This window comes from Pimephales promelas, chromosome 14, assembly GCF_988280905.1.
Source record: "Pimephales promelas chromosome 14, fPimPro1.hap1.1, whole genome shotgun sequence".
NCBI classification, from domain to species: Eukaryota; Metazoa; Chordata; class Actinopteri; order Cypriniformes; family Leuciscidae; genus Pimephales; species Pimephales promelas.
In genome coordinates, this window is record NC_142782.1 from 22,752,217 (window position 1) to 22,768,790 (window position 16,574).

The following is a 16,574-nucleotide window of genomic DNA, read 5'->3' on the forward strand; positions in this document are numbered from 1 at the left end:
GATATGTTTTAATTTTGATGAGACTACACTGATTCAGTTCCATTTCATTGACTACATCTCTGTTCCCTCTTTCAGGGAACGAGGGTTACATACATAACCGAGACGTTATCATTAAATCAATAATTTCCTGAAATCATTCTAAACCACATGTCTGTCTAGAGACTGTGAAACAGCATGAAACAGTGCATTTCAGATTAAAGGAGAATATGAACAATGAAGAATAGTCCAAGCAGCCAAAGAGCAATGACAGCATGGAAAGTATTGTATTATTTCAAGTAAATTTGCAAACCAAGATTTCACTGGCCTTGATTTTCCTGTTTTTAAACAGCCCATATAACATTGCTGCCCTAAATAACACTATCGTCAGCTTAGTAAATTTAGAGAGACCAAGTAGTGCACAAGGCACACAGCTGACCCAAAAAAGACTGTCTCAATGAAAAATATTACAGCTAAAAAGAATAATAAAGAAGAGTGAAAACATTAAAGGAATAGTTCACTCAAAAAAAATAAAAAATAAATCACTGTCATCATTTACTCATGCCACTATTTTCTATACAATGAAAGTGAGTTAAGCCTGGGCCTATCAAGCTCCAAAAAGACAAAAAAATATATATACCATAAAAGTGCTCCATAAGCTTTTTATAAGAAGCTGCAAATAAATTAAAGTACAATTTCAGTAATTTAGCCCTGTTTTAAGATCATTTCATTGAAATAGAACAGCTCAGATTGAAATTTGGACACATGCGCTGCTGGCCCGAGAATTTTCGGTTTCTGTGGTTGCACCCCCAAACACCTCCACAATGCTTGCATGGGTGCATTGGACCAATACAAAGGAACTAAATGCATTAACATGTGAACAAAAAAAATGTAAATGCCAAAATTTACTGCAAGTTTTAGAAATGTAACATTGCATTAAAGAGCAAATTATTGCTTTAAACTGAACATTAAAGGCGAGTATAATCAACACATTGGAGGAAATGTTGATTTAGCTTTCAGCTAATGGATGAAATCCAATGCAAAACATCTGAGGAAAACATTTATGTATCTTAATTGGTGCTTTTCTGCCTTTTTGAGATTGAAATCTGTTGTCCCCATCCATTGTAGTTACATGAAAAAGAGCAGCCATTAACATTTCTCCTTTTGTGTTTTATAGAAGAAATCGAGGTTGAATAAATTATGATAAATATGTATATATATATATTTAAGTTGAACCTTGAAACAGTTCCAAATGCACATCACTAATAAGTAACTCACCTCCTCCGTTCTTCTGGCAAAGATAAGGGAAACGCCACACGTTACCCAGGCCCACCGAGAAGCCCACCTGGGCCAAGATGTACTGCAGCTTACTGTTCCAGGCAGGTCGCCCGTCTTCCAGGTCGGGGGAGATGTCTGGTTTGCCTATGGGCGGAGGGCCCCCACCTGCCATGCTCATCTGGCTGCTCTTATAGTCCATGGGAGCCTCAAGCGCCAGGAGGTCGGCCACAGACTCTGTGACATGCTCATTACTGTGCTCGCGCTGAGTCACTTTACTGCTCTTGGGCATGGCTGTGCCGTGTCGAGGTGATCCCAACGATTAAAGGTGTGAAAGAAGAGCAGGGCAGAATGGAGGTCACAATAACTGCCCTTTTTGCTTGATACAGCTGTGGAGAATGAAGGTTTGTGCTCCTGTGAAAAGAGCATACAAATATGAGAAAGAAGAAGATTGCCTTTGGCTCTAGACTATAGAGTACATTTCATGAAAACCTAAGCAATCTGTTGTAATAGAACCAAATGCAAGCACTAGTAGGACAGATGGGAAGATTTTCTGACTCTCAGCATTGCAGTTTTGAACAGAATAGCCTACTGAAATTAAGTTAACCATTTGGGGGAGGGGGGGTATATTTGATATTTTGAAATATATTTGATGTTCAGTAGGCTAACGTTACGCTCAAAATGTCTGGTGCTCAGAAAAGAAAAGAAAAGAAAAGAGAAGAAGAAAATAGAGGCCTTTGAGATATCCTAAACAAATATTTAAAAAAAGGTGGTGGTGAAGCTAGAACTAACGTTAGTAAAGTCAACATAGAGCAAGGTAAGAAACCTTTATGAGTGTGTTCAACTTCGGTACCAAGTCGGTACCATAGACAGTAAAAGAAATGGACCGAGCGATCTCATTGGAACTCCATTGAGACGATTGAAGCCCGTTTTTGACGATTTTCTTAGCACTTCCATCGCTGACGCGCAGACTCAAACAGAGCTTGATACGTTTTTGTGATGAGAGCAACCTGTCTTTCTTCTAGTGCTGTGGCATGAGAAATCTGAATCAGTCCCTTCCGAAATATGCAGAAGTGGAGAGTGTGAATAGGAGCTGTCCTTGAGCTAGGAGAAGGATTTTTGCTAGGTATTTTGATTAATTATTTTGTAATTTTGCCTCCACGTTTCCCAGATTGCGCGAGCTTCTTTTCCTGTCCATACGGTAATCTCTCTACTGTGCGACAGAGAGTCGCGTGGGTATGATGCAATCGTTAGCCTACTTTCACTAAAACTGCTTCTACGGGGCCATAACATAAGCTACAAGGTAATGGAGCGTTTTATACATTGTCGTGTTTCTTTAGAAATAAATAAAGGACAAATGGGGTCTTCAAACGCCTCAGATGTAAAGTTATTCGTTGTCAAAGTGACGCCAAAATGAATGGGAGTCAATGGGAAAAGTGAAGTTCTGCTACAAGATGGCTCCCGCGAGGCTTCAACTTCCGGTCGATGGACCCCCTTGGTCGGTACTATTTTTTTATAAACGTCACGTGACGGTACCAGGTTTTCTCAAACCCGGTAGTTGATGCGCGTTCATGCCCGAAGCGTGTGCAGTTGCGTCCTTTTCATAAAAGTGCTGAGACATTGCGACCAGCGATGCTGCTGATGTGGTGGCTGTAAATCCACTCGTTGATGAGAAAGGAGCAAAGAGTATTTTGGAGGAAGAATATTTTGGATATTAGCTCATAATAGCGACGCGGCACGCTAATTTTTACAGGCGTGCAAGTTCATTGTTGCATAGCAACGACAGACGCCACGGGAGAGCAACTGCGCTCTCCATGATGATGAGGAAGTATTAGCAAAGACTTAATTGATTTCTAGCCCTTGCATTAGCTTTACTACTAGATAAATTTACGGAGATGAGAAATAAAAAGCCGGCTGAAAATGCATCACTGTCCGCATCGGTGACCAGATAATGGGCCAGATCCGAGTCTATTTTTGCTGCGTGCTCATGCTTAATTAAAAGTGAAAGCACACTTTTGATGGACAAAAAATAAATATGATTTCACACAAAAAATGCCCAAAATGCACAGATTTTGCATGTCTAGTGTGTAGAGGAAGATTATCTTGTCTCAGGTCCAGGCAAGACAGTATAGTATATGTCGTTTAGTATAGTATAGGAATTTACTCATTACTACTCAGAATCTACTTCTGTCGAGACATCTCTTGGAGTGTTTGGCATTGTAATGGTTGCAAATGCTGCTTTTTTTTACTCAACTTTTGTTGTTGTTTAAAAGCAGAGGCTCTGTTCTTTCTTTTTAAATATTGCATGTTCGGATATTCATATAACAAAATATTCTAGGGCCCAAGGATACTTTGTAAATAATCATTAAAAATGCTGGCGCTATAGCTAGCACTAGCTGGCAACATGTGCAAATAAAACGCTGGCGGGGAAAGAGATACAGTACAGTTAAAGGTATAATTCAAATATAAAAATTAACGCCTAAATAGGAACATAGTAGTATACTTAAAATGCTAAATTAATATCTAAAAAGTAAACTATAAGTGTGAAGTTAAACTAGAAGTTTACTGAGAGTATACTGTACTTGCAAATGTACAGCCCTAAATGGTTTAACTCCTGTGTATTTAATGGACTTTCTATCGCCCTACAGTCCATCACTTTCTTTAAGATCACTAAATTCTGGTCATAGGTGTCAGTTTGGTTTGAAATGTGCTGGGTACAATGACGCATTCATACTTTTTTCTCTTTCTCTTTGTTTTCAAAGACGATTTCCTGTAGCTTACTGATGTAAATAAATAAAATTTATACAAAGATGTGATGTCCGACCAAAAATTTGATGGTACTTATATGAAATCTAATATATGTTGTTAGTATGGTGAATTTTAACGTGAATAAAAAAAAACAGATTCGCCTATACGGTGTATGTGCAGTGATAGTCCAGTGGCAGAATTTTTGCCAAGCATGTCGGAGGTTCTGGGGTCTAATCCGCACTCGTATAGTTTTTTTCCCCTCATCAAAACCGTATGTATATGATATACAACCACTGAAAAACATTAGCGTTTTTAAAGAGGGTAAAAAAAACTGTACGAGACGAGTGCGGATTAGAACCCAGAGAAGCAGCGACACGTTTGTGTGTATTTTGATTTGTGATTTCATCGGAACGAATGAAACCTCCACAACGGATTGCAGCGCGCATCCGAGTGAAGAAAACACATTTCAGTGCTAGATCACCTCTTATTTAACAAACAAATGAAATGAATGCTGCTAGCTAACTGGAGATGTTTTATTTGTAGTGGTACATCCATGCCGCGAGATTTGAAAAGTGGTGGGGACAATATCGACCTTGGCAAAAAGTGGTGGGGACATGTCCCACCCGTGCCCCCCGTAAATGATGCCTATGCTTCTGGTCATTTCTAGGTTATCTAAGTCCACTGTATATAGGCTATATAATATCAAACTTGTAAGTCTACTATTTCAAAACTTTGGACTTAACTGGTTTGAAAGTACTTTAAGTGTAACAGTAACTTTGAGAACACAACTAATTTACAACTACATTTTTCGTACACTGCAACTGGGCTATACTGTACAAGTGAGGCGATAGCTATACTGATTGTTCAGTTTATTGGAGAAAGCTATTTATTGCAGATTTGGTGCGAGTTCAGGGTTTGCATTCATTTTGATGCTGCTTGAGGAATACACATTGTGTGTGGGCACTGCTGCTGAATTCTGCACATGATTCAACTACGTGTGTCATCCAAATGAACTTTTGAACCCGAAACTTGCACAGTATTTTGTAATCTTCCCTTACAAAGGAACTAAATGCATTAACATGTTAACTACAAAAAAATTGCATCTGTTGACACTGACAGCCATAATTTCACTCCCCCAGTCTAAAGGTGGTTTATTTGCTGCCTAAGTTAATGATATAGTTTTTTTTATGTTTGCAGACTGGCGTAATACTAAAGCTAAAACGTACTGTTTAACAGTGCAACACTGAACATTGCAAGTGTAAATTAGTGCTTTAAAAAACGGACAGAATTTTGGTTTGGTGTACAACTAATGGCAGTACAAATCACAACCTGAGATTAAAAAAGTGGCAGTCACTGGCAAGTTTTTAATCTAGACCATAGGGGTGCTATTTCTTGATAAATAAGGGATAGGTGATGAGCTGAGATTTTTATCTACAGAATGACTAGGCAATGTGGCAACAAAGCTGCCATCTTTGCTCTTCTCACCATTGTTTATCTTTGGTAATGAGAGCCTAAGGCACTGGGAAAAAATCTATATAGATTATATCAAATACAAGAGAACACAAAACCTTGCTGTGTTGCTAGGCGATGCTCACCCACCACCCATGACAACCTACAAACCGCAATTAAAAAAAGGCTCATATCTACTATATGGAGAGGAATCCAAATACTGTTAAGAGCAAACACATCATATTGAATTATTAGCATGATTAGCATGTGCATTGTTTTTTGTGACATGGTGATCATCAAAGAACCACCACACACTGAGTTTGAACTTTTGCACCCACTGTGAAAATTTGCACAGTGTTCAGGTCCAAAACAGCTTGTCCGGGCAGCAGGCCAGTCAGTTCTCTACGTCATTAGTATGATTATATTATATTATATTAGGATTAAATTTCAGTAGGGAGCAAACTAGACCTGAAGAATGCTGCTCATGTGCTTAGTCTCATTTTGCTATGCATTAAACACATGGGTGCTTATCACTCATAATACAGGGATTGTGCTTGGTCAGTTGTTTCTGTGGAATTCAACTAAGACACCATGAATCTAAGCCTCCCTGCTGGTGAATGCAATTTTTCAACATTTTCCCCAAGAATATAAAATGCGTTGCTGATCAGAGCCAATTAATTGGTATGGCTTCCCTTAGCAATAATGGTCTATATACAGTAGCTAAGCATCATGTTGATTCAAATGCACATTATGTACATATTTTATCTGTCTGGGTTGCTAGGCAATGAAGCTTGATGAAATTCTCACATCTCTGCTTCCTGCATGCTCTCTACTGTATATCAGAATATTTCATATAGCTAGGATATATATATATATATATATATATATAAATGATTTATGTTCAGGAAAATATTACACTGACATAACACAGGGATGAAGGTAACTGCATGTTTTGATTGTGGCAAATTAATCATGTGAATTCAGAGGACTGCTGTGTGCATGTCTCCAATGTCCATCTCCTTTCTAGAGTAGTACAGTATATTTATTAGGATTGCTACTACAATAATTGTACTACAATGATATTGTACTGCAGTAATTGCTTAACTGGATCAATAAAAAAAGTGTTTTTACTCAATACCAGAACATGTTAAGCATGAAATTGAAAAGATTAGAAAATTGGGCCACAAGAGACAGGTTTTTCCTGATAAGTGTTCTGTTAAATCTTATAACTCCAGCCTAAATATTATTCTGATTTATTAAAACTTGCATGAATCTTAAGATAACAGCATTAATTGCATGAGAAGCTATTAATCTGTTGTAACAGAAGCAACATAGGACAGATGGGGAGATTTCCTCATTCCGACCCTCTGTACAGTAGTGTTTAATAGCAGGGCTATTCTTACATTAATTAATTTAGTTGACCAACTTATCTTATCCAAAGCGACAAATGAACACTCAAAGCAATTTATTAAAAGAACCATCAATATGATATCAATAAGATAAGCCCACATAGCCTATATTTCATTTGTTTCTGACAAAACATGCACTCAAGTTCAATTTAAAAAAATATTGTGTTTTACATAATTGCAGTGGGCCTACTCATTTTCATTTGTGCATGAAGTATAACAATAATGTTGTCAAACATAGTTGTTTTAGCCTACTTCATACACAAAATGGAAACGAGTAATGTAATGAAATAAATCAAGTGCATCTTCGTCAAGCTTAGATAAACTCGACGGCTCCAGCGTCACCTGAGGATGCGCCTGACTGCAGTCACGGACAATGATACCATTCACCTTAACCCTCCCTCTTTCTCTGATCTTTCAACACTAATCGAGACGAGCAATACGCTTACAATAGTTTAAAAGCACCAACACGTGGACCCCGCGGGGCTTAATGTTGTCATGTAAAGAGTACCACGCGCCTTGCAGCATCCTCAAGGTCAAATATGTGTGTCACTTTGACCTAAAACTGTCGCGCCTCTGATAACATTAGAAACCTCGTAAATAACAAACAACTGACCAGCAATTGCTGCTGTGAATTCTCGACATGAACTGCGTGCAGCGTGATAAAACGCACTATGCATGACAGGAATAGCAAATAAGTTGCCACAACGCAATCATCGATGCAAAATCTCTTACATCTTTTATCACGTCGGGTACTAAAATGAAGAGAAACCAGTCACTTACTGGATGTCGAAGAGTGAGAATTAGATGCGAGTGTTTTCAAATAGGTCTCAATGATTGACAATAACCCGAAAGATCAATTTGACGGCTCCCACAGAAAGAATCCTCGCTGGTGTGCCGTTTCCGCGCTCACGACTGAACTGAACCTGTCCAGAAATGCGCAGAGTAAGTGACTGAGAGCGCGTCGCCTGACGCAAAAACCCACCGCGCACTATTGTGTATTCTCTTCCAGCTTAAAATAGTAACTTTGGGGTCACGCTGAGACATCGGTGGGTGTTGTCCGCGACAACACTTCTAACCAACCCACTCCTTGTTTTGTCCTCCAGTGGTTAAAATTCAAAGCACATTTTTTTTTCTCCTTACACGATTGGCAGAGAGCACATCACTATATAGATTACGCATGAGTCACGAACTCGTTCATACGTCAGCAGACGCGTAATCTGCGCATCCCATCCCGTCCCGTCCAAATTCTGATGAAATAGGCCTACCTTTTAGCGATTGCCAAGTAAATTCTACCTCCTACCTTTAAAACCCTCAATGGTGTCCAGATCTGTCAAACGGGCAACAATGTCTTATTTAGTACAAGATAAGGTTGTTTCCCCCACATTTTAAATCAACAAACTCCACTATGATCCCATCAAAGCAGTGAGATGACATTGGCTAACATTTGGAGCTCTACTGATGCTTGTTTCTTCTCCCAGAAAAGACCGTCTGCTATCAGAAAGGCTATTTCTTCGCACCTGCAGTCTGATTGTGTCCGCTCATTCTTCTTCCTGACATTGGATTTATACCGTCCTTGGTTCTGGCTGGTCTGGCTCAATTGAGTTTCTTTTCAATTTTGCTGTGTGAATTGAGATGGATATCGCAGATCGCTGATTAATGTCCTCAGCAGATGTTTTTTAAAGCCACCCCATTAATCACACGTCTACACTCCTGTAAAGATAAAGAGTGATTTAGAATGCATCCCTTAAAATGAATAGATGGCTAATGTAAAATACTTTTGTCTGATCATTTTCAGATTCCCATCTTTATGAATTATAGTAGCCTAAAGCACTGACTTAACTGATCACAAACCAATGCAACACTGTTTTTACCTCATGTGGAGACCAATGAAGGATGTTCTGGCACCATGTTTTACAGAGATCAAACTCTGAATGTTTAGTGCCCTGGGTCTGCAGCTACTGTTTGGATCCCGGAAAACAACAAACAAGTAACACATATGCCAGAAACGGGTTTGTTTATTTGTTTGACTCACATCAGCAGATGTGGCCCAGAAGCAGATGTCTAACACCAAAGAGACTTTTTAGGGGCCGGATACACTTGCGGAAACACCACCTGTGTTTTCATAGTGCTAAATGTTTACAGCTGACTTTTTTCCACATTCTGCACTGATGAGAACTTTGTGCACTACTTCTATTGGAAAATCTGTGGAAATGATATAGGCCTAATTAAAAAGAGCTCATTACATTTTATTTTGTGTTGAACCCTGGTAATCATGAATCCGAGACCTATAACCATTCAAAATAAAGGTATTGTTATTGACAAATGAAGTAAAAGTTCTGCAAATCTAAAGCAATATTTACCATGGATAAACATTGCAACCAGTCTTCTAGATATCTTCTAACATGCTTCATAACTCTTTTTAGGGTTGAATGTTAAAGATTAATAAACACAGCATTCCTGCTCTATGGAAATCTACAGATTGGCATAGATTCTGTGTGGGCCTTGTCAAAGCCCACATGGATACCCTCAGACTTATGCATCTAGGAAAACGCTAGTAAGGCACAATGAGGATTTGAGCATCTCCCTAAATTTCCACAGATGTTTAAGATGCTGGGATGCTGCATACAGACGTGCGCAAACACAGCCAAAAATAGGACTCCGGCAATTCCCTCCCTGTGTTAAAGCCTGTAGCTCTGGGCAAGCTGGAGCATCCTCAGCCCTGCAGCGAGTGAGTGTGTGTGTGTGTGTGTGTGTGTGTGCGAATAACAAGGCTCTAGCTCTCTCTCATGGAGCACAGAGAGCTCCTCACCCTTCTCATGTGACTCACCTCACCAGGGCCCACTGCTGGGATCTGTTGCTATGGCAACAGCAGATCATATGATTCTGACTCACTCGCTCGTGTATGCGTGTGTATGCGTATTTGGGATGATGTTCTGGTGGCATGAATGAGCCGTGGTGGCACACGCATGTCAGATCATGGGAAAGGGGATGCCTGTCTACTTGCAACCTGAAATCACACCGCACGCGTACCAAGACTTCTGCTTTTGCTATAACACCAGTATTTTATTGAGTCATTTCCCTGCTGGCACAATATAAATAACTATACAGCATATCAAGCTACAATCCATAATTGCTGCAAACACAGCATCTGAACTTGTGAAAATATACAAGTGTTATAATAGTATGGAATAAGGAAAAATGTTGTATTTACCTGGTTACATAAGATGTGGATTGACACTTTAAAAGCCTTATCCTTTTGAGTTTATGCATCTATTGAACCTGCATAGACCAATATTGTTATTTTTAATAAATAAAAAAGTAGCTGAAGTATGCAATAGCATTGATAGAAACACAATTTCCTCTGCCATTCTTACTGTGAAGCTGCAACAGTGGTCCCAGGGAGAGGCTTTAATTATTGAGAACTTGCTGGCGTCACCGTGACCTTGAGTGAAGAGCATTTGTGTGGATGCTCTCCACTGGCGCGCACATGCTAGCCTGACGCATTACACCAGTTTTCAATTCTAGAAAAAAGAAAAGATGAAAAGGAGGTATTTTTAAACCCCATGAGTCTTCTAAAGCTTGCAAATAAGGTCCGTCACTCAAACGTCCATGAACTCCACGTCCCGCCTCGGAGTTGATAAGACTTCACACTGTTCACAGGCTCATTTGCACGCACAGGCTTCAGGAAACCAGCGGAAGGGATATTTATCACCGGCCTAATGGGGCATGCAGCAAGGCTTGAATTTACAACATGGCCGCACAGGGCATTTTATCTGGGGGAATTATGACAGGGCGGGGAATAGTGGAGAGGAAGAGAGAAAGCAAGAGGGAAAGCATGATTAAACAAAAATAGCAGTGTGTGCGTTATCAAATTGGGACTTAAGGAACTAGTCACCCATTTTGAATCACCCCCATATTATTTTCTTTAAACTGTGAGATGCAAAAGTGGTAACACTTTATTTTGATAGCCCACTTTAGACATTCTACAAACTATAAGTAATTTTGCAATTACATATCATTAGTGTCAGTAGACAGTCTGCTTAATAACCCCAACACTGTATTTTGATAGTCCATCCAACAGACACACTGTAAAAAATATTGTTGGTTTAACTTAAAAAATGAAGTGACTTGGTTGCCTTAAAATTTGTTGATTGTTGATTAAAAGTTGATTGAACTGGAAAAAGTGAGTTAATACAATGAAGGAGATTGATTTAATCATCAGAACATCAGAACCAAATAAATTATTTAAGTTGATTTGACTAAAGAAAAAAGGTTGTGATAACAAATCTTGAAAATATATTTTTTTTTGACAGTGTACCTGTACATGTGATGTCAACTTACTCTACTCGCCATAGCCCTAAACTAACGGTCTACTGATCCTCCAATGAGAGTTAGCTGACAAAGTTACTTGATTTGTCATAATTTACTCATGTTGTTTCAGAATCATACAGCTGGCTTTTTCTGCTGAACACAAAAGAAGAAATTTTGAAATAAGAGGATTAGAGTATAAGAGGAAACAATCACTTTGTAAGATGAACATATTAGATTTGGAAGGCTTTATTCACTCTTAAATAAAATCAAACATCGTACAATGCATTCTACATCAAATATGGCCTTTCACGAGTTCACACTTACATTATTAGAGTGGATAAGATTAATTAATAATTTGGCATGCTGTCCGGGGGGAGGGCTCCAAGCTCGGAGTTTGGCCCGAACCCTATGTAAGTGTTTAGGACTGGAAGTGTGGAGAAAGGGTGGTGGAGGGATTCTGCTAAACTATCGATGGAGTGAGGTGCGATTGCTGAATCTATATATACACCTTTTATCATTGATTGCTGAATGCACTCCACTTGTGTTAATTAACTGAACATGCTCCTCCCGAACTTTATCGATAAAACATCATTTCATTTAGTGATATATATTCAATCATTAAAACTTGGCAAATAATTTCTAAAGAAAAACCTCTAAACAAACTCCCACAATGGCAAAAAGAAGCTTCCAAATCTCTATTCAACTCAGCGGTAATAGTGAAATTTTGCAATGCTGCCAATCTGACATTTGTCAGCACCATGTGTGATCCAAAGTGCTGTTCCTTTTTTTGTGGCAGTCTCACGTTCTTCGCTTGTAAACATTACAAAATGAGGTTGAAAAAAGCCTGAAAGTGAGTAGGAGAACAAGAATCAAGCTCATTATAGGCAAAGTATGGTGCATAATCTGGTGTTCTTCCTGTTATTTATTGCATGTACTGGTATTCAGGATTTAACCACTTACCCCAGACTCAGATTTAATGGCCCATGGTATCTTATCTCACTTTCTGTGCCTTTTAACTGCCTTTGACAAACCGTATTTCCTCAAGCCTTGTACCTGACAGAAGCAACCTGTACCTTTTGCACAGTCTGTCAGAGACTCAGAGGCCTGGAAATGTAATTCTCCTGCAGTGAAGTCAGATGTATAGAATAACATGGATTGAATCATTAAAGATGTATGCTAAATCCCTTCAGGATCAGACAACTGACCAATTACTGCAACACATCTAATTAACTTAATCACAGAGAAGACGACAAGGGACATGGGTGAGATACAGCTGTAATTCAGGTGTCATGAACCAGGGTGTGTGTTACGCTGACAGGATATGAAGCACAGGACATATTTCCGGCTGAAGCTGATCTGTACACTATAACAGCCTGCTGTTAAGAGTCGGCTGACGTCATAATCTCCTGCTGCAGCATCATGCATCATAAACAGGATGGCGATACAGATTTTGTCAGTGCCAATGGTAGAGCTAGAGGGATGCTTTTGATTTAGGCTCGATTCCAGTTATGTGCTTTGACAGAGTTTCGGGACAAAAATATGACCAAAAAAAAAAAAAAAAGATTCTATCAAACGATTAAAAGGGGCATTGATATCAGAATTTGTCCTAAAATTAATAAACATGGAAAATGGTAGAGATAGGAGGATGGAACTGCATGATGGGAAGGCACAACACCATCTGTACCACAACCTGCCAATGAGACAGACTGTCAACAACACTGATAATATGATAATATATAAAAAGAGATATAAAGATAAAAGGGAATGCAGATTATATATATAAAATATTCAATAAATATAATAAAATGTTGTATTCTGTAATCTGTGATCTAATGCTAATGCACTGACGCATTGTGCTTTTGCATTAAATAACTAAACTTGACCATATTACTCATCAAATGAGTAAGCTGATAGACTGATGGTGGATTTGTCATATTTTATTCAATACAATCATTTTCACTGAAAACCCACACATATACTGCATAATAAAACTAACAATGTGTATTTTGAATCACAGATTCATTTTGAAAATCGAGATAAGAGAGCGAGCGCAAGATAAAAGACTCTAAAGGCTGCCGAAAATAGACATTTCATCTGCACAGTTAACAGAGTAACTGTTTCTGGTGCCAAGAATTTAAATGCATCCTTCAGCACCGCTTCAACCCTAAAGACAGAACCCAAAACATTAAAAAAAATGGATTTTAAACTAAATAGCTTTGTTTTTTTTTATGTGTTCTGCCTTTAACTCGCTTCGACATTGATAAGGTGTCATGAATAATAGAATTGATTTCATGTCTTTCTTTTTATGTTACAGTAATATAAGTTCCGAAATGTCTGCGCTGCATAACCTCTCTTACTGTTGCTAACTCAGACAAGCTTTACAGAACATCCCATAGGATTGAAGTGGAGATTGATGTGCTCACATGTGGAATTAATTAAGTAACATTATGAATTTACCTTGAAACAAATGTAGATGTTCTTTCTGATATTCTCATGTTCATTTGGGAAATGAGGGCGGAAATAGTTTAATCCACATGTTTGAATCCACTTTTCAAGATTTACTTAAAGACAGTTTTTTTTTTTCATATTTTAACATAGATTTAAACAAAATTTTATGAAAATTATTCAATCATGATTCTCCCTTCTAGCATTAAAAAAAGCTAAAGGTTATATAATACAAATGTGGGATGCAGATGCTAAATTGGACTGGTCAGTAATATTTTAAAAGCGAGACTTAAAGGGTTAGTTGACCCAAAACTGTTAATACATACCCCAAAACTCGGCATAACAGTTCACCCTCAAACCATCTCAGGTGTATACTGTATGACTCAGCCAAGCACAATCAAAGTTACATTAAATAAAATATCCTGGCGCTTCCAAGCATTATAAAGGGAGTGAATGGTATCATGGTTTTTGAGGCCCAAAAAAGCACATCCATCCATCATAAAAATAATCTATACGGCTTCAGGTGGTTAATAAAGGCCTTCTTTATTTCAAAAAGAAAAAATATTCATATTTATTACTTCACAAACTATAATCACTGGCTTCCGGTAATGGCGGAGACCTCTGACCTGACACATGATGTAGGATATGGGGGCAGCGTGAGCGGTAAGAGTAGACGGGGTAAATAAACAGGGCTAGGCAACAAACAAAAAAGTTCCTCTTTTACATTTCTCATTAAAAAATTATTGTTTTAGACTTCTTATTCGTGACTTGTTTTGTTTTGCTCTATCCTCTGCACTTCCGCGTTCGTCAATATGTCATGCATGGGGTCAGAGGTCACTCGAGACTCACGGAACTAGAGCCAGAGATGATGGTTTATAAAGTCAAAAACGCATTGCTTCACTTTAGAAGGCCTTTATTAAACCCTGGACAATTACTTTTATGATGGATGGATGCACTTTTTTGGGTTTCAAAAATTCTCTCTTATAAAGCTTGGAAGAGTCAGGATATTTTTTTTCATATAACACCGACTGGGCTGAAAGAAAAAAAGTCATACAGTATACACCTAGGATGGCTTGAGGGTGAGTAAATTATGGGATAATTTTCATTTTTGGGTGAACTAACCTTTTAACAAACGTTCAATTGCTAAAATAAAATGATAATCCATCTTCCATTGGCTGGATGAGATTATAAAGATGGGATGGAAGAATATTAACATCAGAAAAAAAATACATCGCCTTCCTGTTCACCTGTGCATAATTCCTGTTTCAAAATTATGGAAATATACCGGACTTTTGATGATAATAATATTACACTGTCACAATAACTGATTTGATTAATGGCTATGTGCACCATCAAATCCAGCTCTACAGTGCCCTAGAGCCCTAAAGTGTCCAGAATAAGTGCGCATAATAATCCTAACGCGCATTAATGGTCAGCCAGCCATCTCTGCTTTAGTCATTTTTAATATGTCTCTCTGTTATATAAGACATTATATGGGCAGAGATGGGAGAGGGTTAAGCCACTGCTAAGCCCTCATTACAGAGATAGAAGGAGGTGTGAGGACCCAACAGATGGTCCTCTATGAGTCTAGGAGATGCCACTCAGAACAGATACAAGTGTGTTTCGCTTATGTAAGTCTCCAATCTAATGGATGCAGTTATAACAAACTGTTCAATTAAAAAGCTTTTAATGTATACATACAGTGCTGGTTAGAATTATTTGCCCCCTTGGTAAATATGATCAAAGATGGCTGTAAAAAATTAATCTGCACTGTTAATCCTTTTGATATTATAATTTGCAAAAATCGAACCTTTTCATTGAAGTAAAAGAATTGAATGTGGAGGAAATCACATTATGAAATAAAGGTTTTTCTCCAAACACATTGGGCACAATTATCTGCCCCCTTTTGTTAAATACTTTTTGCAATCTCCTTTTTCCAAGATACCAGCTCTGAGTCTTCTCCTATAATCCCTGATGAGATTGGAGATCAGAGTTCATTCCTCCATACATAATCTCTCCAGATCCTTCAGATTCACAGATCCATGTTTGCGCTTCTTCTCTTCAGTTCAGCCCACTCGTATAGGTCAGGGACTAGGCCATTGCAGGTTCCATCATTCCATCATTCATGTTGGAAGATCCAAACATGGCCCATTATAAGAGTTCTAGCACAGGCTGTCAGGTTTTGATTTATTATCTGTTGGTATTTTATCGACTCCATTATGCCATGTATCTGAACAAGATGTCCAGAACCTCTGGCAGAAAATTAGGCCCACAGCATTAAAGATACCGCAGAGTATTTCATTTTACACATGGGTTACTTTTTTTTGCATCCCTGTCTGGACCAGGTTTCACTTTAAAAAAAAAAAAAACTTTTGCTGATAATTTATTCACCCCCATGTCATCCAAGATCTCCACGTCTTTCTTTCTTCAGTCGAAAAGAAAGTTCGAAAGTTAAGTTTTTTGATGAAAACATTCCAGGATTTTCTCCATATAATGGACTTCAATGGGAACCAAATGGTTCAAGGTCCAAATGAGAGTTTCAGTGCAGCTTCAAAGGGCTTTAAACGACACCAGACGATGAATAAGGGTCTTATCTAGGACCCTTTGACTCATGACTTAAAAAATGATTTGTTCATTTTGATGAACGAGTTTGAACAGGAGAGTCACAAACGCTCATCACAGAACAGAGCAAGGTGAGCATTTGTGCTTATAAAACTTAAACTTTTTTATTTATTACTGATGAAATTATTAAATGACCAATCATTTCGCTAGATAAGACCCTTTTCATCGTCTGGTGTCGTTTAAAGTCCTTGGGCTTGCACTGAAACTGTCATTTGGACATTGAACCGATTGGTTCCCATTGAAGTCCATTATATGGAGAAAATCCTGGAATGTTTTCATCAAAAACCTTAATTTCTTTTCGACTGAAGAAAGAAAGACATGTACATCTTGGATGACATA

General features: G+C 38.3%; 1 protein-coding gene across 1 annotated transcript in view; it reads right to left on the reverse strand.

Moving 5' to 3' along the window:
• The window catches only part of slc6a17 (solute carrier family 6 member 17), a 32,001-nt gene extending 23,979 nt beyond the window's left edge, over window positions 1–8,022 (reverse strand). The window contains exons 1-2 of the mRNA XM_039658117.2: window positions 7,638–8,022; window positions 1,255–1,665 (exon numbers count right to left, since the gene is read on the reverse strand). Coding sequence (XP_039514051.2) covers window positions 1,255–1,543 — 289 coding nt within the window. The 5' untranslated portion in view covers window positions 1,544–1,665; window positions 7,638–8,022. The remainder of the gene's footprint in view (window positions 1–1,254; window positions 1,666–7,637) is intronic.
• Window positions 8,023–16,574: the final 8,552 nt, after the last annotated feature.